Source organism: Podarcis pityusensis (assembly GCF_964106645.2).
Source record: "Podarcis pityusensis genome assembly, chromosome: 1".
Taxonomy (NCBI): Eukaryota; Metazoa; Chordata; class Lepidosauria; order Squamata; family Lacertidae; genus Podarcis; species Podarcis pityusensis.
The window spans coordinates 135522601-135543063 of NC_138028.1; the positions used below are offsets into that span (position 1 = coordinate 135522601).

At 40.7% G+C, this 20463-nt stretch overlaps 1 protein-coding gene across 6 annotated transcripts in view; it reads right to left on the minus strand.

Moving 5' to 3' along the window:
• Positions 1-5397: 5397 nt before the first annotated feature.
• HDAC4 (histone deacetylase 4) overlaps positions 5398-20463 on the minus strand; it is a 130156-nt gene continuing 115090 nt past the window's right edge. For all 6 annotated transcript variants that reach the window (XM_081015997.1, XM_081015999.1, XM_081016002.1 and 3 more), the window contains 5 exons: positions 18143-18261; positions 16023-16156; positions 13924-14008; positions 12147-12291; positions 5398-10359 (listed from right to left, as the gene is read on the minus strand). In XM_081015997.1, the coding sequence (XP_080872123.1) occupies positions 10320-10359; positions 12147-12291; positions 13924-14008; positions 16023-16156; positions 18143-18261 (523 nt within the window). In that variant the 3' untranslated portion in view covers positions 5398-10319. The remainder of the gene's footprint in view (positions 10360-12146; positions 12292-13923; positions 14009-16022; positions 16157-18142; positions 18262-20463) is intronic.

Sequence of the window (20463 nt, forward strand, 5' to 3'; positions counted from 1 at the left end):
TCCAGACTCCAACTGCCTATTTTGCAAGGCAACACTTATACTACGCACAGACCCTGCAGCTTCAAACAGTTGTGAGGCAAGCACCATGTAAGGAGAAAACAGTTCTTGAGGACCATCCCCAGAGGACCTGAAGGTCCACGACAAGCCAGATGGGCTTGCGCTGATGGAAGTGCAGGTGGAACAAAAGCCACCTGTACCTATAGGGCCATGTTGTTGGCCTCAGACACCTTTACCATAAAGCTAAGGCCCAAACAGAGTGCTGTCATGGCATTGCCTCTCCTAGGAGGCTTGACACAGATTCATGAAGGATGGTCTGTCAATAGCTAATAGCCATGAATGGCTAAACAGAGCCTCTATGTGCCGAGGCAGTGGACCTGCAAAGATCAGTTGCTAGGAGAAAGACAGCCGGACAGGGTCCCTGAGCTCACGTTCCGTATGGGGTCTTCCTGGAAGCACCTGACAATTCCCCTTGTTGGAAACAAACTACTCAACCAGCGGAGGAGGCTGGTGCGATCCAGCTGGGCTGGATTGCTTTGTCCTTTTTTCAGAGGAAACTCTCATTCTTTTCCCAAAGGATCTATTCAGATTATGGCCATTTGTCACCAGAAATTATGATACCAGCAAACCCTCCCACAATCCCCACCCCACCTTCTTGGCTAGTGCTGAGCAAGTGCTGATGTCCTATCAATTTCCTCATGTCTTGGGCTGAAAGCACCAGCACTGTTTTATAGAAGGTTTTGGGAACCAACTTTCTATCTGCTAACACCAATAGAGGTGAATTCAAGAAACAAACAGAACAGTTACAAGGAGAGAGTGGTTCTAGACACATGAATGTTGCTCCCACTTGTGCTTGTAGAAAAGGGTGCCGGGTATATTTGTAACTAAAGGTGTTTTTAATAGACCTAAGAGACAGTTGCTGCAGTGAAGCTGAAGAAGCAGGAGTGATCTGGACATCTGCTCTTCCATTTTTGCTGTCATTTGGGAAAGGGGCAGCTTTTGCAGCTCAACTGCAAAAGCTACTAATGTGGGGGAGGGAGACAGTGCTCCTGAAGGTAGGAGTCTATCAATTGATGAAGATGATCATCCAAATGTCATAGACCAAATGGAGCAAACAGCACGCAGACCTAGTGGTAGGAGGAAAAAATCCTTAAATAAGAGACACAGGGGAATGATTAATGGACTTCAGTGTCTGTACACTAATGCGCAAAGCATGGGAAATAAACAAGATGAGCTTGAGCTCTTGGTACAGCAAACTAAATATGACATAATAGGCATCACTGAAACCTGGTGGGATAAGTCCCACGATTGGAATGTAATAATGGAGGGATACAATCTATTTCAGAGAAACAGACCAGACAAGAAAGGAGGAGGAGTGGCGTTATATGTCAGGGATGTGTATACCTGTGAAGAGATCCAAGATTTAGAACCTCAAAGCCAAAGTGAGAGCATTTGGGTCAAAATTAAGGGAGAGAAGAATAACAGTGACCTCATTGTGGGAGTTTACTATAGATCCCCAAGCCAAACGGAGGACATAGATGATGCCTTCCTGGAACAGATGGCCAAGCATGCAAAAAGAAGGGAGATAGTAGTAATGGGGGACTTCAATTACCCGGACATTTGTTGGATGTCAAACTCAGCCAAGAGCATAAGGTCAAACAGATTCCTCACTGGCCTTGCAGACAACTTCATTGTCCAGAAAGTGGGAGAAGCAACAAGAGGAACAGCCATTTTAGATCTGGTCCTAACCAATGTGGATGACCTGGTTAGTGGGGTAGAAGTGGAAGGATCATTAGGCGCGAGTGATCATGCTCTTCTGAAGTTTACTATACAGCGGAAAGGAGCAGCCAAGCATACTAGGACTCAATTTCTTGACTTTAAGAAAGCCGACTTCATAAAACTTAGGGAAGTGCTGGGTGAGATCCCATGGACAGTAATACTAAAAAGAAAGGGAGTTCATGATGGCTGGGAGTTTGTTAAGAGGGAGATACTAAAAGCACAACGTCAGGCAATACCAATGAGATGGAAACATGGAAGGTGCCTAAAGAAGCCAGGGTGGCTATCTAAAGAACTTTTAACTGAGTTAAGATTAAAAAAGGATGTGTACAAAAAATGGAAAAGGGGGGAAACCACCAAAGAGGAATTCAAACAAATAGCCAGCACGTGTAGACACAAAGTCAGAAAAGCTAAAGCACAGAATGAACTCAGGCTTGCTAGAGAGGTTAAAAGCAACAAAAAAGGCTTTTATGGGTATGTTCGTAGCAAAAGGAAGAACAAAGAAACAGTGGGGTCACTCAGAGGAGAAGATGGTGAAATGCAAACAGGGGACACAGAAAGGGCTGAACTCCTCAATGCCTTCTTTGCCTCAGTCTTCTCCGATAAAGAAAACAATGCCCGACCTGAAGAATTTGGAGCAAATGATTCAGCAGAGAAAACACAGCCCAGAATAACTAAGGAGATAGTACAAGAATACTTGGCTAGTTTAGATGTATTCAAGTCTCCAGGGCCAGATGAACTGCATCCAAGAGTATTAAAAGAACTGGCAGATGTGATCTCAGAACCACTGGCAGTCATCTTTGAGAATTCCTGGAGAACAGGCGAAGTCCCGGCAGACTGGAGGAGGGCAAATGTTGTCCCTATTTTCAAAAAGGGGAAAAGAGAGGACCCAAATAATTACCGCCCAGTCAGTCTGACATCAATACCAGGGAAGATTCTGGAGCAGATCATTATGCAAACAGTCTGTGAGCACCTAGAAAGGAATGCTGTGATCACCAATAGTCAGCATGGATTTCTGAAAAATAAGTCATGTCAGACTAACCTGATCTCGTTTTTTGACAGAATTACAAGCCTGGTAGATGAAGGGAACGCAGTGGATGTAGCCTACCTTGATTTCAGCAAGGCATTTGACAAGGTGCCCCATGATATTCTTGTAAAGAAGCTGGTAAAATGCGGTCTTGACTATGCTACCACTCAGTGGATTTGTAACTGGCTGACTGACCGAACCCAAAGGGTGCTCATCAATGGTTCCTCTTCATCCTGGAGAAGAGTGACTAGTGGGGTGCCACAGGGTTCTGTCTTGGGCCCGGTCTTATTCAACATCTTTATCAACGACTTGGATGATAGACTCAAGGGCATCCTGATCAAATTTGCAGATGACACCAAACTGGGAGGGGTGGCAAACACCCCAGAGGACAGGATCACACTTCAAAACGACCTTGACAGATTAGAGAACTGGGCCAAAACAAACAAGATGAATTTTAACAGGGAGAAATGTAAAGTATTGCACTTGGGCAAAAAAAATGAGAGGCACAAATACAAGATGGGGGACACCTGGCTTGAGAGCAGTACATGTGAAAAGGATCTAGGAGTCTTGGTTGACCACAAACTTGACATGAGCCAACAGTGTGACGCGACAGCTAAAAAAGCCAATGCAATTCTGGGCTGCATCAATAGGAGTATAGCATCTAGATCAAGGGAAGTAATAGTGCCACTGTATTCTACTCTGGTCAGACCTCACCTGGAGTACTGTGTCCAGTTCTGGGCACCACAGTTCAAGAAGGACACTGACAAACTGGAACGTGTCCAGAGGAGGGCAACCAAAATGGTCAAAGGCCTGGAAACGATGCCTTATGAGGAACGGCTAAGGGAGCTGGGCATGTTTAGCCTGGAGAAGAGGAGGTTAAGGGGTGATATGATAGCCATGTTCAAATATATAAAAGGATGTCACATAGAGGAGGGAGAAAGGTTGTTTTCTGCTGCTCCAGAGAAGCGGACACGGAGCAATGGATCCAAACTACAAGAAAGAAGATTCCACCTAAACATTAGGAAGAACTTCCTGACAGTAAGAGCTGTTCGACAGTGGAATTTGCTGCCAAGGAGTGTGGTGGAGTCTCCTTCTTTGGAGGTCTTTAAGCAGAGGCTTGACAACCATATGTCAGGAGTGCTCTGATGGTGTTTCCTGCTTGGCAGGGGGTTGGACTCAATGGCCCTTGTGGTCTCTTCCAGCTCTATGATTCTATGATTCTATGCTCCGAGGTTTGTGAGTTCTAGGTGATGCTTGGAGGTCATAAATCACATTACAGGTGAGGTAAATTATACAGTAGAAAAGGGGTATTATGAGCAAGTCATTTCCTTATACTTTTGATTTTCCTGGTTTCTCTGTAATGTGTGAGAGTTTTAAGGAATTTGAAAGCTAATGGACAACGCACGGTCCTGTGACCGCATGTCAAGGTCACTCCGGATAATATAGATTAAGGCCTCATGAAATCTAGAGATGCCCTGTTGCTGCCACCCTTCCCACTTCCAGCCTAAAAAGTGGAGGCTTGGCTAGTCTTCAATCCTTAAACTCACCATTTTATACCCAAAAAGAACTATAGGAGATGAATTTGGAACGGTACTTTAAATGGGAACAGTGTTCTCGAAGTTACCAACATGAGTTTGACCAAACTGCGGGAGGCAGTGGGAGACAGGAGTGCCTGGCGTGCTCTGGTCCAGGGGGTCACAAGGAGTCAGACACAGCTAAACAACACCAAAGCTTTCAGATCAGGGGTGGCTAAACTCTGGCCCTCCCATTTGCAACTTCCATCCCTGACCACTGGTCATGTTGTCTGGGGTTGATGGGTGTCCAACAACATTGCAAGGGCCACAGGTTTTCTATGCCAGGTTGGGGGGGGGGCTGCTAGGAGGGCAAAAGTGAAAAGTTGCTCTACGTGTGCAGATTCAATTCTCTTGATTTTGGCCTGATTAGCACATTTTATACATTGTGCTTAGAATGTAATGTATTCTTTATCCACCTCTCTAATAATCTGGTTTTGCATGCATTTGGACTGAAATGCTACTGCCCTAGCAGAGACCATTTTGTTAGCCCAAGGGATAGTTTGGGAAATGCTAATGAATAATAGTGAGTTCCAGTGTTTCAACAGAAGTCTCGTCATCACTGAAGGAGTCTACTTGCGTCTGGGCTGCACGACTTCAGACCTTAGGTGATGGAATGCTATTCCATACAAAAACTAAACAAATACACACCCTCTACACAGAAAACTAGAAGGAAAAACGAAGACAAAACACTTATCTGTAACATCTAGTTTTGCATGTGTTTTTTGGTGGTGGTGGTGGTAGGTTTGTTGGGTGTATTCAGTCATGTAAGCCCCAACTTGCTGTCTGAAATCGTGCCATCCAGAAACAAGTCTTCCCCTCACTAGAACAAAGCCTTGAGATATGCTTGCTTCTTTAGAGAGACGTATCTGCAGAAGCTTTTCTGCTCCAGAGCTCTGAAGGCAACATATGCCAGATCTCCAAGTCATAGTCAGGAGATGGCAACGCTAGTGTAGGAGTACAAGAATGAGTCAAACAACAGAAGACAACAGATATGAAGATCAGCAACTGCAACAGAGATGGTACTATAATTCACTTTATCTTTTTATTTACACCACAAGAATAACAAGTTGTCATAATGTGGTACAAAATACTGGACTTCTATTAAAGTTGAAAGTGAAGTTGGTATTGTCAGAGAAAGACACCATTGGCCAGTAAAAAACAAGTGAAACAAAACAACAAAAACAGGAATGAGAGAGAGATATAGAGAGCTAGGAAAAATAACCCAAAACCTTCAACCCCACCAAGTAAAGGAAAAAGGTGGTAAGAAAATTGAAGTACAAAGAATATGCTACCATCACTTAAAGGGTTCATACAGTTAAGAGTGAAACTGTGTCTAAATTACAGAATAAACTGGTAGCTGCTACCAATGGTGACAACATACTGAGCATGTATAGGTATAAAGCAGAATATAATAAGAGTTACAACTTTTGGTACTACATATTTGTAATAAGCTCTTGGGTGAATAGATTTCCATCCCATATACATAGCATCTCCAATGTAGAGCACCAGAAGTGTTAGATTCTTTCTTTTTCCTCTTTTTTCTTTCTATCAATAGGATTTTTCATCAATATCAAATACACGGTGAAGCTCAACTATCACTATGAAGAAACTTCATTTCCTGCTGATATAAAGTTTGTTTGAAACCACAGTGTTTGCACATCACTGCTTAAAAGTGAAATCTATTGATACATCTTTCAAAATAAAAATGTTAACACAGCTGTGCTGAAGAGTTAACTCTTAAAAGTTCTTGACATTTTTATCTGAGCATTAATATAAAAAGAAGTTGGCATATGTTTGTGCCTGCCTTATCCCTTTCCTGCCTAAATGAAAAACAAAAACAAAAAACTCCTCCCCCCTTAAAGAAAAATGACACAGGCAGTTACTTGTGTGTTCTGTACAGTTTCCCCTAGAACATTATTTCCACATAAATACAATAAACTCTATTATTGGTTTGTCACAAGTGCTAGATATTTTTTTCTCTTAAAATGACAAATGTTTAAGTAGTCCTTTGTATTTTTTAAATTTTACAATAAAAAGCACAGGTCCTTAATAAGTTCAGTAAGACAAACTCCCCCCCCCCATGCTCCTCACTTTAATTTGCATGACAGAAAACATCCCAACAGTTTATCTGTTGCTAATGCCATTAGAGGGGATTTCTCTTTCCAAAGCTGCCACGTGTGGCGTGCAAAATCTGTATACAATATAAAGACATGCCAACCTAACAGACCATGCAACCTCAAGGTGTAGGAAACTTAAAAAAATATATTCATATATATATATTTATGTATATATATATATATATTTATATATATATATCAATGCCCATAAAATGTGGGCCCAAAAGTTTACAAAAGGAAGAATGGAATGAGTACATGACTAATAAAAAGGAATGTTTGTGTACTGAAAGTAAAATAAACCCCAAATACTCAACTATTAGTACTTTGTACTACGACCTGGATCTTGCTTCTGGGTAATACAGCTTCAAGATGTTCCTTTGTTTCTAAATTGCTACAAGAGAAGAGTTGTAATAAGCCACCCAATACCTTGGAAGCTGAGTTAGCAAAAACCTCGAGTATCTTGCTGGTGGGACTCAGGTACCTCATGTTCATAGTCTATAAAAATGTGGGAAGCATAGGCCTGTTGCCCAAATCAGCTTGGATTCTTAGTTTAGCCATAGAGCTCACAAGCAGGTCCATGTTAAGTGGGGGAAACAAGGCTACAGTGGTGCCTTCCCAACATCCATGATGCTCATGTTTGCCTTATGCTACTGGAGCAAGGTTAGGCAACAGCAATTTTAAAAAGATCTCAGAATTCTGGATTATGGAACAGACTGACGTATAACAAAGTAGTTTGTGACTTTAGAAAGGCAATGATGTAGCAACACTTGTTTGTAAGAAACAAAGTAAGAGTCCTAAAATTAACAACATTGAAAGCAGTTACCAAATACTCCAGGCCAACATGTCAACACCATTGAGTTGTGTGTACCAGCAATTTCTTGCAATGAAAAAGTACCGTATTTACTCGAATGTAATGTGCACCTTTTTTTGGCCAAATTACATTGCGAAAATTAGGGCGCGTATTAGATTTGATGCTGCATTTACAGTCACCAGCAAATACTTTTTTGGTTCCAAGGTTTTGGAAATTGAGGTGCGCGTTAAATTTCATGGCGCATTAGACTCGCGTAAATACAGTAAGTATTTTGAAAACATGTAAAGTGGTGTTGAAAATAAAATGTATTTTAGACTGAAGTAATTGTGGATGCATCACTTTTATCAACAGTCATCAAGGGCTAAACTAACAAAATATGAAATCAGATGATTCCACAGCAAAAATCTTTAAAGATCACAGCAGCAAGGTAGTCATTTTATAAAATATACATTTTATCTTTACTGTCAAACTTTACTCTTATGCTCTTGGCAGTTCTAATGCCAAAAAGTATTCATCAATTTGCATGTATTTGGGTTAGCAATAACTCAAATATTGTAGTGTGTCTTAAAAATTGCATATCAAGCATTAAATAAAAACCTCAAACTCTCTCCAGCACTCAGTCGGATTTATAATTAAATTCTCACAATTCTGATTTTAATGGAATGAAGAAAAACAAAACTTTTCAGAACCAGAAAATAAGTTACTACAAAGTGACCCTGTCAGTTATCATAACAAAAATATTAAAAAAGGAAAATACCACTGGTTATTCAGATGAGGGGCATGTAATATCCTACACTGCTTGAAAAAGAACACATGAATTCAGTCTCCTCCAGATATCTAATTTCACCACTAAAAGTTTAGTTACTTATTCTGAGGGTCAACTCCCCTCACCTCAAAAGGCAACTGGGGGGATAGGAAATAGTGACCAAGATTAGCAGTCTCCCAGCCAAAAAGAAGGTATTAATATTACGATTCACTGTGAAATAGTCTATTAGAGGACTAACTCAACCAGAGTGGTTTAAGAAAAGTTCTGTGTGTATGTGTTAGCATTAACTGCATGAGAGTTTGGCAGACCTTCAACATGGTCACTAAATTTATTAATGCCTTTAATAATCCTTGTCACACTCTATACTGAGGATATAGGATACATCGCTCTTTGTAATATTAATATATTTTTAAGGTTAAGAAAGCTCCTTATTTTTTTAAATGTAGCATAGCAACTATGACTGCAGAACTGATAAAATATACAATCAGTTTCCTGATATAAAAAGACCTTGGAATCCTTCCTTTTGTGAAAAGGGCTTTCTAAAAACAAAGCCTAACAATTTGCAACTGTCCCACATGACCATGAAAACTGTTGATGGTACGAAAGGCCAAACACAAATAAAACTCCAGTGTGGAAAGTGACACAGGTCAAGAAAATGGTTACTGTTTAGAAACACAGCTGTCCAATGGAAAATAAAATGAAAATTCATGCAATAAGGCTGTTTTAAGGATTTTGTAAAAACCAATAATAAAATAAAGCAACAGCAAATACATATTTACTAAAAAACTCATTTTGTTAAAAGAAGATCAAAATTAAAAATCTTAAATTAAAATAGTGATGTTAGGGTAGTTGCCTAGCGGCTAAAATGTTGGCATTCTGAAAGCATTCCAAACTACAGTTTGAAAATGGTCAAGTTTCAAACAAGATCCCTTTTCTAAAAACCCTTACACTCCAATTCACAAATAAATCTTTTGCAAGGGAACTTCCAATGGCTACCATTGTAATCTGCATTTATTTATATATTTTGTATAAATGCATTATAAATATTTTATCAATAATTTGTAAGAGTCGCGTTTCTAAGCTTGGAATACATTTGGAATATACATTATACATATACATTTATATAATTATACCTAAAATATTAAGCAGTATATCATGCTAGTTGCTTTTAATAAAAAGCATTCCAATTTTTTAAAATTTGCAGTTGTATCTGATGCATGCTTTTACAACCAAATTGATAGTTAAAATGGTTATACATAATGTGTAGGAGAAGATGCTGGGATTTTTTAATCAATCGTTGAATTTTAGAAACCCAACAGTATTTGCCACATTACTGGCAACTACCTTAATTTTCATTTTAAACAGCAATAAAAGAAAACAAAACAAAATCCAAACTTGTCAACTGTTTGGGAGAAGCTCCGGCCATTACTTGCCAGCAGAAATCCTAGAGCCTTTCTTGCTGATTGCAGTTCTCAGCTGCCCGCCCTTCCAGAAGAATCACTGCAGAGTTCTTTTCTTTAAGGCATTGTTCATCAAAATGTCAGAAAAAACCAGCTGCCCAAAATCAATCCAATCTTTTTTTTTAAAGGCACAAACTCTTCAGATGGCTTTGGAGATGCTAAAGCCAATCCCCTTTCTGGGCTTTCTTCCTTGGTTTACGTTCTTCCTCGCCACACATATATAGTCTGTCTGCATGTATATTAGGTATAAAAAAAGCTTAGTTCTCTTTTCACCCTTCATATAAAGGGGAAAAAAGACTTCTCATATTGTTTGGGTTTTGAAGAGAGTGTCTGGATCACAGGTAGGCAAGAGCCACAAAAATAAAACATAAAACACAAAACTACAATATGGTCTGAGTGGTCTGAACGGAGGATAATCAAACTTTTAAGCACCAGTTTTAAATGAAAGTTGTCATATCTGTGTTTAATCTTTGATTTCTTTCTTTTTAAAAAGTTGGCAACTTTGCCAAATACTTCACTGGCTTCTTGCCTCTCAAACTTCCATTTAGGAAAAGAGGAAGAACGCTCAGCGCATATGTCTTTAATATTTCTGCTCTTCACCTGCACTTTTTCTTTTCCACAAGCATATTCTGTACAGATACAGAGAGATTTAGCTTTCTTTTACGCATGGCTGCCTTTCTGTAGTCTGGAAGAAAACCATGACAGGATGCAGGAGTAACAAGAGAAAGCTTCTTGGCAGAGCTTCAAGACAAGACGAACAAACAGGAGAACTCCAGCCTCAAAGATGCCTGCTACAGGGGAGGGTCCTCTTCCATGGGCTCCTCGTCTGGCCTGGAAACAAATGCATTGAGAGGAGTCAAAAAGAAGGAAGCAGACGGAGGTACAGAGCAAGTAAGCGTCCACAAGGCTCCTTGTGACTGGATATATTGTTTGCAGATTTACCTCCTTCAGCTTAAAGACCTAGGCAGGACTTGGGGAGGCTGAACTTAACAGCATCTGATCATGAGAAACAAAACCTCATTCTCTTCTTTATCTACTCAATGAAAGTAGAGTATTACTGAAATTTTAGCCCTGATAAAATGATAGTTTATAAGTTTATAACTTTTAATAAGTTTACAAAAGTAGGGAATGAATGAAGAAATTCACACAGAACATTCATCAGGGAATCACAGTTACCTCTGTATCCCTTTCATATTGCTTACTCATTACTTTCACAAGAAGTCAAATTTAAATATTGTTGTGATGCACAATGATATAAAAGACTTGTGTTTTCACACTATAACGATAGACAGTGATCTGAACACTTGCAATACTTCATAGCTGACTTTGTAATTTGATTCTGAGTAGCTTTAGCCTCCATGAACTTTACTAAACAGCATGTATCCACCTGTGTTAAGGAGTCATAGACTCATACGTCATGCATTTAATGTTACTAAGCATCAGGGCCTAGTTAGTAAAATCTGCCTGCTTTTTTAAAAACAAAACAAAACTGGAAAGATTACAAGGCCCCCCTAGATTATGAGGCCCTGGGCTGCAGCCCACTCAGTCTGTATGTAAATGTGGCCCTGCCATCACGCTGTGTCTCTGTAGGTAGAGGGGGATATTCATGAGTAGAGCAGGAGTTCTTGACACGAAAATATCCACTGCTTGCTTCTTCTCTGCCACTAATCATTCAACAACAGAGGGCAAAAAGGAGGCATTCTGGAGCAGATTGAAAGCTTTCCTGGCATAGCAATTTTCCTTCTCAGCGGTCTTAATGAGAAGGACAATTTTAAAAAACCAGCCCGCAGTTAGCCAAAAAACCGAAGCAAAATGAAGAGGAAAATGTTGCCCTTACTTTCGCCATCACGGAGTCTAGAACAGCTTTGGATTGGGCAGATCCACCTTCCTTCAAATCCTCCCCATCCCCTTTGGATTACTCTCTTATATTCATAATAATCAGTTGGGAACTTCTGGAGATAAATCTGGCTTCCCAACTTTAATAAAGAATCAGGGTGATGTTTAGTTCTACCTCCATTCAACATTATTAAGCTACAAAGCACTCAGCCTTGAAAAATGAATGGTGGTTCTTCAAATTTTGAAGGCCACAAAATAAAAGTACTTTAACATTAGAAAGGACTTCCCGGATAAATGCAATTTTCTAGACCCACTTGATGGGAGACCCGAGAGCAGCTTTAGAATCTATAGAGGAATATTTCATATTATGGTAAGCAATTGGTTCCACTGTTCAATTATTCAAAACTGTTGTGTTCCTGACCCCCACACATGTCGGTGAGCATGCATAATCCTGCCCCATTTTCTGACCACTTCCGGGTTGTGGTGATGCGCACACATGCAGTTGTACAGGCAATGATCAATTGATGTACTTCTAGTATTAAACATAAATCAATCCTGCTGCAGCCTGAAGCTAATACATCTTACCAGCAAACAAGTCTTTTCAAAGTATTGCACTCAATTTTATTTTTCTCCTTGCTGAACCCAACCCTTTTTTGTTTTTCTTCAAATCAGGACACTATGCTGAAGCCTAATGTGCTTCACCTGCAGATGCCTAATTTCCCACTTTTTGCCTAAAACACCACTGTTTTAGATATAAGCAGATGGAAAGAAGTGAAGCTCACTTTTTGTCATGTGGTGGCTTGACCCCCACTGATAATGATGCCATAGCTGTTACAGTTTCTGCTTCTTCGTTCTCACACTTCTGTGCATCTATCAAAGAATAGCTGACTGTTGAGGAATAGCGCTGGAGTGAGTGCCAGTACTTACCTAGAGGAAATAAAAAATGATATGCCATTAGGCAATCCACTACTGCCCATTGCTTTTAGTATAGCTACAGAAAAAACCCAACTATTATCACTACTACTGACATAGCACCATCCATGTACATACCATTTTACAAAGAACAGGTTTAACAGGTCCTACCCAAAGAGCCTCACACAGGGAAACAATAGGATGTTGGGACTAGAGTAGGGTGGGGAACCTCTGGCCTGCCAAGGGTCCTGATTTGGCCTGTGAAACATGGGTGTAGCTAAGGGGGGGGCAGGGAGGGCAGCTGCCCCCCTAAATCAATAAAAAGCAATACAAATCTGAGGTTATGCCCCCCCTAACAAAAGCCTGCCCCCCTAACAAAAATTCTGGCTACACCCATGCTGTGAGACTGTTTTCCTTAGACTTCACCCGGCTGTCCCACATTCAACCTGATATGTGACATCCGGGCACATGTGGGGCAGGGACAGACATGGCTGGATCAGCTGCACCACTGAGCTTCCCTTGCGGAATTCTTTTGCAGAAAGGAATGGCTGAAATCCCTGCCCACCACCACTTGGGAAGTGAGTTCAACCCTGCAGCATTGGCTCTGCAACCAGCTTCCCTTGGGAGAACTCAAGCACACAGCTGGCCTGCGGAAAGCAGCTTTGTCAGCTTGGTGTTTTGCTGGACAATGGGGATGGCAAAGTCTCTTGCGCTGGGGTTCCCAGGCGCTCAGCAAGCTGGCTGCCAGGTGCTTGGGAAGTGCTGCAAGAGGACTTTGACAGGTGGGCCAGACAACACACCTGCCCATCATCTGACATCATGATGTCAGGTGAATGTCCTGCCCACATGTTGAAAGTTGGTCAAAGGCAAAAAAATTCAACAGGCTTAAAAATTAAAGTTTTAAAATATTTCTTTATACAACTTATATCCCACTCCTAATCACAAGTGATCTTATCGTAGATCACAATTTACAATACAAAACACATCCATCCATACAAAATACAATTAAAAGCTCACCATCTATCTATGAAAAATTATAATCAACATGGCTGTTAGGCAGCATGCGCAAGACGCACTTTAACCATGCAACCATAGGCATAAGAAACATAAAGTGAAGTGGCTGGCAAGTAACCAGTTAGCCCATTCCAAAAGAAGTGATTTATGAGACAAATTCCAAATAATCTGCACTCTCCACCTCATTTTTCCACCATGTTTCCTTTTTCCAAGATCAGATACTGAACTCCTGTCAATTTATTTGCCTCATTACAGATTTATTCTCCAGCTATCTTTGCTATTTGCATTTTTTAGTATTGAAACTTTGGGGCTTTTCTATTACAATATGCATTTTGATTCTTACTTGTGTATATTATGTTTTTAATTGATTTTGTTAGTTCTAATGGTTTACTCCTTGCCTCTGGGTGCTTGTAGAATAACCCTTCTGATTTTATATGATGAAACATTTAATATAATTTCTTTCAGAATTATTTTACATCTCCATAGATTTTCTTAGTGTAAAGCAGTCTGCATGCAAGTTGAAGTTGTGGTTTATTATTTGAGTTAATGGAACTACATAGCTTCCCTTTAAACTGATGAAATCAGGAACTCCGTTAAACTGTGGAATAGCAATGACTGCTCCCAGGTACTCACTGTGTATTTCAATGACCTTCTCAATGGAATGTACTGCATTAGCATTTGCTCTCTGCTGTAATACCTTTTCAGGAATAGGATCAAGCTGAAATGATTAAAAATGTGCACTTTAGATTAATTGAATTTTAAAAAATAAGTATTATTTCAACAGTTGTTATAGAATTCTACATAACCAAGTTATGCTTCCTGTCTGGCTGTTAACACTACTGACTACTCACCACTTCCTACAAGGATAAAATGCAGCTCTTCCATTGCTAGTTTCTTTCTGAAAGCAGGACACAACTTTCGAGAGTGGCAGTGCCCTGCCCTTTGCTGCCTCACTATAATCTATAATCTATAATTGCTGCTTCTTTCCCATTCCCTCAAAAAATGCTGTTGCCTCTAACCCTTTACAGAAAAGAACTCTGAAATAAAAGATGTTCTAATTATCTGTTTGTTTTTAAATGCAGTTCTGTGGCCACCTTCAGCAATCTAGTAGTGGTGGCTTCTCATTTATATTTGGCAACGTGAAGCAGCCTTTCACTTGGCACTTCAAATGTGTTAATATTCTTTGAAATTTTCCAATCGGGACCTTATTTTGACAGCCTTCTATCACAAATGAATGAACCTGGCCATATTCGAAAATGGCATACTCTAGGGACAAATAACTTTCCCAAAGTGAGGGATTTAAGAACTTTAAGTATGACACTCTGACTCTTCAGCACATTTTAAGGCTTCTAAAATTCAAATATTGACTCCTGCTGAGCTAAATTCTTTGCTCTTTGCCCATGTTTGGATGATGTTAAGGTGGTCTATTTATATAACATATAAATATAGCCATTTAAATATTTTAAAACAAATATGGTATTTTGTTTGTGGTAGATGAATTTCTCTTATATCTCTGAAAAAATGATATATCTTGAACTAATTTGTCTGTCATGACTATTCTCAGACTTAGAGAGGTCACCAAAAAGAGTGTGTCTAGGAAAAAATTCAAATGTGAGAATTGTCCCAGGCTCTATGAGGATTGAGGCGCGTACACAATTTCTCCATTGCAACCTGGTCACAGCCAAACTGGGTCAGCCATTCAGATCAAAAAGAAAATTCTTTTTCCAGTTCCAAGTACTGATTGAAGCCTTGAGCTTTGCTTAGTTTTTGGAGAACCCTCAATGAATGGGTTTTATAGTTGCTTAGAATTACATAAATGTACATATTTTCACCACTGGTGAAGACAATAATAGTAGTTGCATGGTATCCTCATACCTCTGCTACATATTTTCACAATAATATGAATTAGTGACATTCACTTCTTTCCCAAGTGAGATCCATGTGCTCAGAGTTTATCTCAAGTATACAGAATTGTCTGAGGACGAGATGTAGATTTGCACATAATTTTACCAACGCATGGGCAACTTCATAATATCTTTTACTTGTTTGTAATCTGAAGTGACTGTTACTTCCTTGACCATCAACCTTTTATGGCTTAAATATGTTAAACTGAAAATGGAATTTTCATGAAGCTACAAAAAGCTAAGGTAGCTTGCACACCATAAGGCAGCAGAACTAAGATAGACTGTGGTGCTTTCAGTGAAATCTTCTACAGGCATATTAGATTACTTGTTCTTTGCACCAATCAAATTATGCTGCTGTGTGGTAGAAATTAGCCAGAAATGTGACTAGGAAAATAAAGCATACCTAATTACTCAGTTCTCCACTTTGCAGTTCAAAATGCAGTTCGATTACAAAAACGTAGACATGTACGTAAAGCCCGTTTGCTGTTTGCAACATTTTGACAACATAAGTAACTAAAGCTGCAGTTACTTTGAGAATGAATATAAGTCAAAGTATGTGAGAATTTCTGATACTTTAATTTTCAGTTTAAATTTTGACAATTAAAAAGGAAAATATTAGGACTAGAACATGCTCCTGCATCTCAGTTGTAGCATGATTGATTATTGTTCTTATACAGAAAATATTGCCCAATACATAACAATACAAAACTGATAGGTTTCAAACTGAGATTATAATATAATCACTGATGCTACTACTGATGGCATATCACAGTATATGTGCAAAAACAAATAATAAATAACAACTTTGCTTTGGTTTTTTTTTTATACCTCAATTCCTAGCAAAGCAGAAACGCACGCTTCAGATGCATCACAAATGGCTGTTAGGTCATGGCCTCCTTCAAGAGCTAAAATGATTCGTCCTCCAGCAAGACCCATGAGCTGTTTTGTCAGGTACCCAAAGCCTGCGATGCAAGAAATGCAAGGAAGGGCAACAATTAACAGATTTAATTTATTCTATAAAGTTGGAAACATTATAAAAATGAATAAAATTACTTATAAAGGTATTTGGTAGAACCAAACTTATTTAATCACATTGCATTGCATTCAACTCAGTTGTCATGTGTGCACAAGGACTTATGCAATGGAACACGCCCCCCCCCATGCTCTCCCCACCCCACTCCAAATTTGTTCCAGAGGGTTGGGGAAACTGCCAAAACAGATGGGGGGGGGAGGGAAACCTCCACTGCATAGGCATAAGTCCATGTGCAAATGGGGCAACTTTGTTGGTTTGCTGCATTTGCAAAACCAAAGGGACCTCTACAGGGTGCAAGCTTGGGCAGCGTGTACAAGACCTCCCGTCCCAGTCTCACGGATGTGGTGCAAAGCAAAGCAAAATATTTGACACCAGCTTGGCTACCGGAGTTGCCAGAAGGAGACATACAAGATGCCATCCAAACATTCTAGGGACTGTGTATTGTTTACTCCTTAGCCTTTTCCTCTCCTGAAGATATCCCACAAGGCCGCAGGTACAGATTTTTCTTCAGGGTTTACTCCAGAAGTCTTCCTCACAAGACAGGTCCCTAACTCACCGTGGGTTTAAGACCCACTGGCTCCCCTTCACATGGTTTAGTCAACCAGTCAAAGCCGTTACCTGGGCTATGGCCACCGTCACAAGCTGACAGCTTCTAGGAGCCACAGATGAGAGCAGAGTGTAGGGTGATGACCAAAGTAGGACAAACCACCCAGAAGGAGTGTTCCCCACCAGATCCCTTTGTTGGCTGCAACCCATTATTTGTTAACGTGTTTTGTGATTCAACCAAAACTTTTTACACCTCCAAAGAACTTATGGTTTGCACACTCAGCCCTGATGGTTTGCACATTCACCACAAGCAGGGCTTTCCCCCCACTGGAACTCACCGGAACTGCATCTGGCACCTCTCAGCTGGGGGGGGGGGGGGAGAGAGACCTGACCAGCCTCAGCAAAACCCCGCTGGCACTTCCGGCTCCTGAAGGGGTTATCCTCTACGAGCTCCAGAGAGGGGCAGGCAAGATGGAGGTGTAGGACAGCTTTGCTGAGGCTCTTCTGCAAACTGACACGCAGAAAAGCCACACCTCAGCTGAACAAGCCCCCAGGCTGCTCTGGCTCACAGGCAGGCAAGCCATCACTTTCTCCTGGGAGGAAGAGGAAGTCCCACCCCCACCCTCCAGGTAGCCCCACAAGTGAAGCCTGACAGAAGTTGCCTCTGGCTTGTGAGGAGACACCGCCCCCCCAAAAGATATCCTCTTTGGGCTCTGGGGTGGGTCTTCTGAGGGAGATACATTCTGGCACCTATTGGTCTGTAACCGGCATAGGCAAACTCCGGCCCTCCAGATGTTTGGGACTACAATTCCCATCATCCCTAGCTAACAGGACCAGTGGTCAGGGATGATGAGCATTGTAGTCCCAAACATCTGGAGGGCTGGAGTTTGCCTATGCCTGATCTAGAAAAAGGCACCGACTCCATATCTGTCTAACTTTTAAGATAGGTCTTTGGGTTTAATGCTGTTTTTTCCTGCATTTTGTTGCTAATTTCATTTTACTGTTTTTAATTATGCTATTTCAAGGTCTTTATTTTATATTGCATTTGTAAGCTACTGCCAGCTATTGATGAGGTGGGATAATAATGTTTAGATAAATAGAAGAAGGAATCTGAATTCTATGTGTAACAGGGAAGTGTGTTTTTGCATTGTTTGTGATTGGACTGAATATTATATTATATTATATTATATTATATTATATTATATTATATTATATTATATTATTACCTATAAAAAACCCTCCCCAAACTAACAAGTGTAGGAAGAGTCTAGGTACAGTGAGTTATTATTAAACAGACAACTCAAATAGATAACAGGGTAAATTTGCAAAGAAAATGAGATCACTGAAATTTAAGCCTGTGGGGACTTACATTTTGCTGACAGATTATATCCTCCAAGTGGTGCAGGATGACCTTCTACTGCATCAAAACCAGATGATACCAGCACAACATCTGGAGCAAACTCATTAGCAATAGGCATTACTACTGTTCTGTAACAAAAAAAGGAACAATAGAAAGCACATTACTATGCCTTGCTCCTCAATGGACAGCTACAATGAGATAGAATCTTGTTCAAGGGTGCTTTTAGCACAAAATATAGAACAAAATATGGAAGAAAGGACTAGAAAGGGAACCAGACAGTGTACAAGGGCATTTCTTGAGTTGTTTGGGCCACAATGTAAAAGGTAGCTTGTTCTTCAGATCTGTGAGCAGTTGCATAGCATAGAAAATGATATAGTTCCATCACATTTCTTTAGGTTGCGGCTAATGATGGTAATCCAAATCACCAGGTGGGAGTGCCTGAGTCCCATTGATTTTATAGGTTTTAAGAACTTAACTGCATGGTTAAATCTCTGTGATTTCATTCTTGATATAGTAACATAAAGGGGGGGAGGGGAGAGAATTAATGCATGTTTCATTCACACAAATCTGAATAGACTGAAGGACAAGCATCTCAAATTGTGATACACTTTTAGAAAAGCACTGTTGTATCAAATAAACAAACATTACAAAGAATCTGCAGCTTCAAATAGATATTTTAAATTTCAGTCCTGATAGACAGCTTGTATCAAGAATGGGACGCTGCCTCTCAGTCTGCCTGTGGCTTTTGATACCACTGACTAAGATAGACAACTTCTGTAGGGTGGGTATTGGGGGCACAGTTTTACAGGGGCTCCAGTCCTTCCTGCAGGGCCATGTTTCGAGAATGCCTCACAGTCCTTGTGCTATGGCTACTAGGCACAATCCTGTTGCCAATGAATGCCACTGGGATGGTGATTGGGAGTTTTGAGGCAAAGTATCATTAGTATGCTAGAACATTTCTGGATACAGTTGTGGAATGGATGAGGGCTAATAAACTGAGCCTGAACCCTAGGAAGACAGAAGCAGTGTGGATGAGGGGTTCCTGCGTCGAGAACAGTCATTTGCCTATTCCTGATTGGACTACTCTCCCTCTGAAATAACAGGTTCCTTGTTGGGAGTGCTCCTGAATCCATCTTTGTCACTTGAGGCTCAGCAGCTAGGAGTGCCTTGGACCAGCTACAGCTGGTGCACCAACCACAGCTATTCTTGAACAAGGATAGTTTGCCTATGGTGGAGGATTATCATCAACATCACTGACTTAGTAATAGCCTTCTAAACAACCATCTCAAGGTGATGTACACTAAAGAAAATTAAGAACATTTAAAAACACAAAAAAGCAGCAAATGTATTTAAAACAAAACTAAAACCATACAAAGTAGATTATTGTGGTGAAGACCCATTTATCCAGGCTGTCAGAACAAAAATGTCAATTTCCCCCCAGAAAATGCAGATATTAGGCACTTGCCCTATCTTGAGAGGAATGCTAGCATTCCTGTAGTGTCCAGCTTTATGATGAATTTTTATGGTGCTTAATTTTTATAGGATTTATTTTTATAGTTTGGAATTCTGTGTACACCATTTAGAGACATCAATGATTAAGTAGTTGGAGGACGGATGGTGGCTAACAAATTGAGGTTGAATCCTGACAAGACAGAAGTACTGTTCTTGGGGGACAGGGGGTGGGCGGGTGTAGAGGACTCCCTGGTCCTAAATGGGGTAACTGTACCCCTGAAGGAGCAGCTGTGCAGCCTGGGAGTCATTTTGGGCTCACAGCTGTCCATGGAGGCACAGGTCAATTCTGTGTCCAGGGCAGTTGTCTACCAGCTCCATCTGGTATGCAGGCTGAGACCCTCCCTGCCCGCAGACTGTCTCGCCAGAGTGGTGCATGCTCTGGTTATCTCTCGCTTAGACTACTGCAACGTGCTCTACGTGGGACTACCTTTGAAGGTGGCCTGGAAACTACAACTAATCCAGAATGCAGCAGCTAGACTGGTGACTGGGAGCGGCCGCCAAGACTATATAACACTGGTCTTGAAAGACCTACATAGGCTCCCAGTATGTTTCAGAGCACAATTCAAAGTGTTGGTGCTGACCTTTAAAGCCCTTAACAGCCTTGGCCCAGTATACCTGAAGGAGCGCCTCCACCCCCATCGTTCTGCCCAGACACTGAGGTCTAGCGCCGAGGGCCTTCTGGCGGTTCCCTCACTGCGAGAAGTGAAGTTACAGGGAACAGCACCCGCCCTGTGGAATGCCCTCCCATCAGATGTCAAGGAAATAACCAACTATATAACATTTATAAGACATCTGAAGGCAGCCCTGTTTAGGGAAGT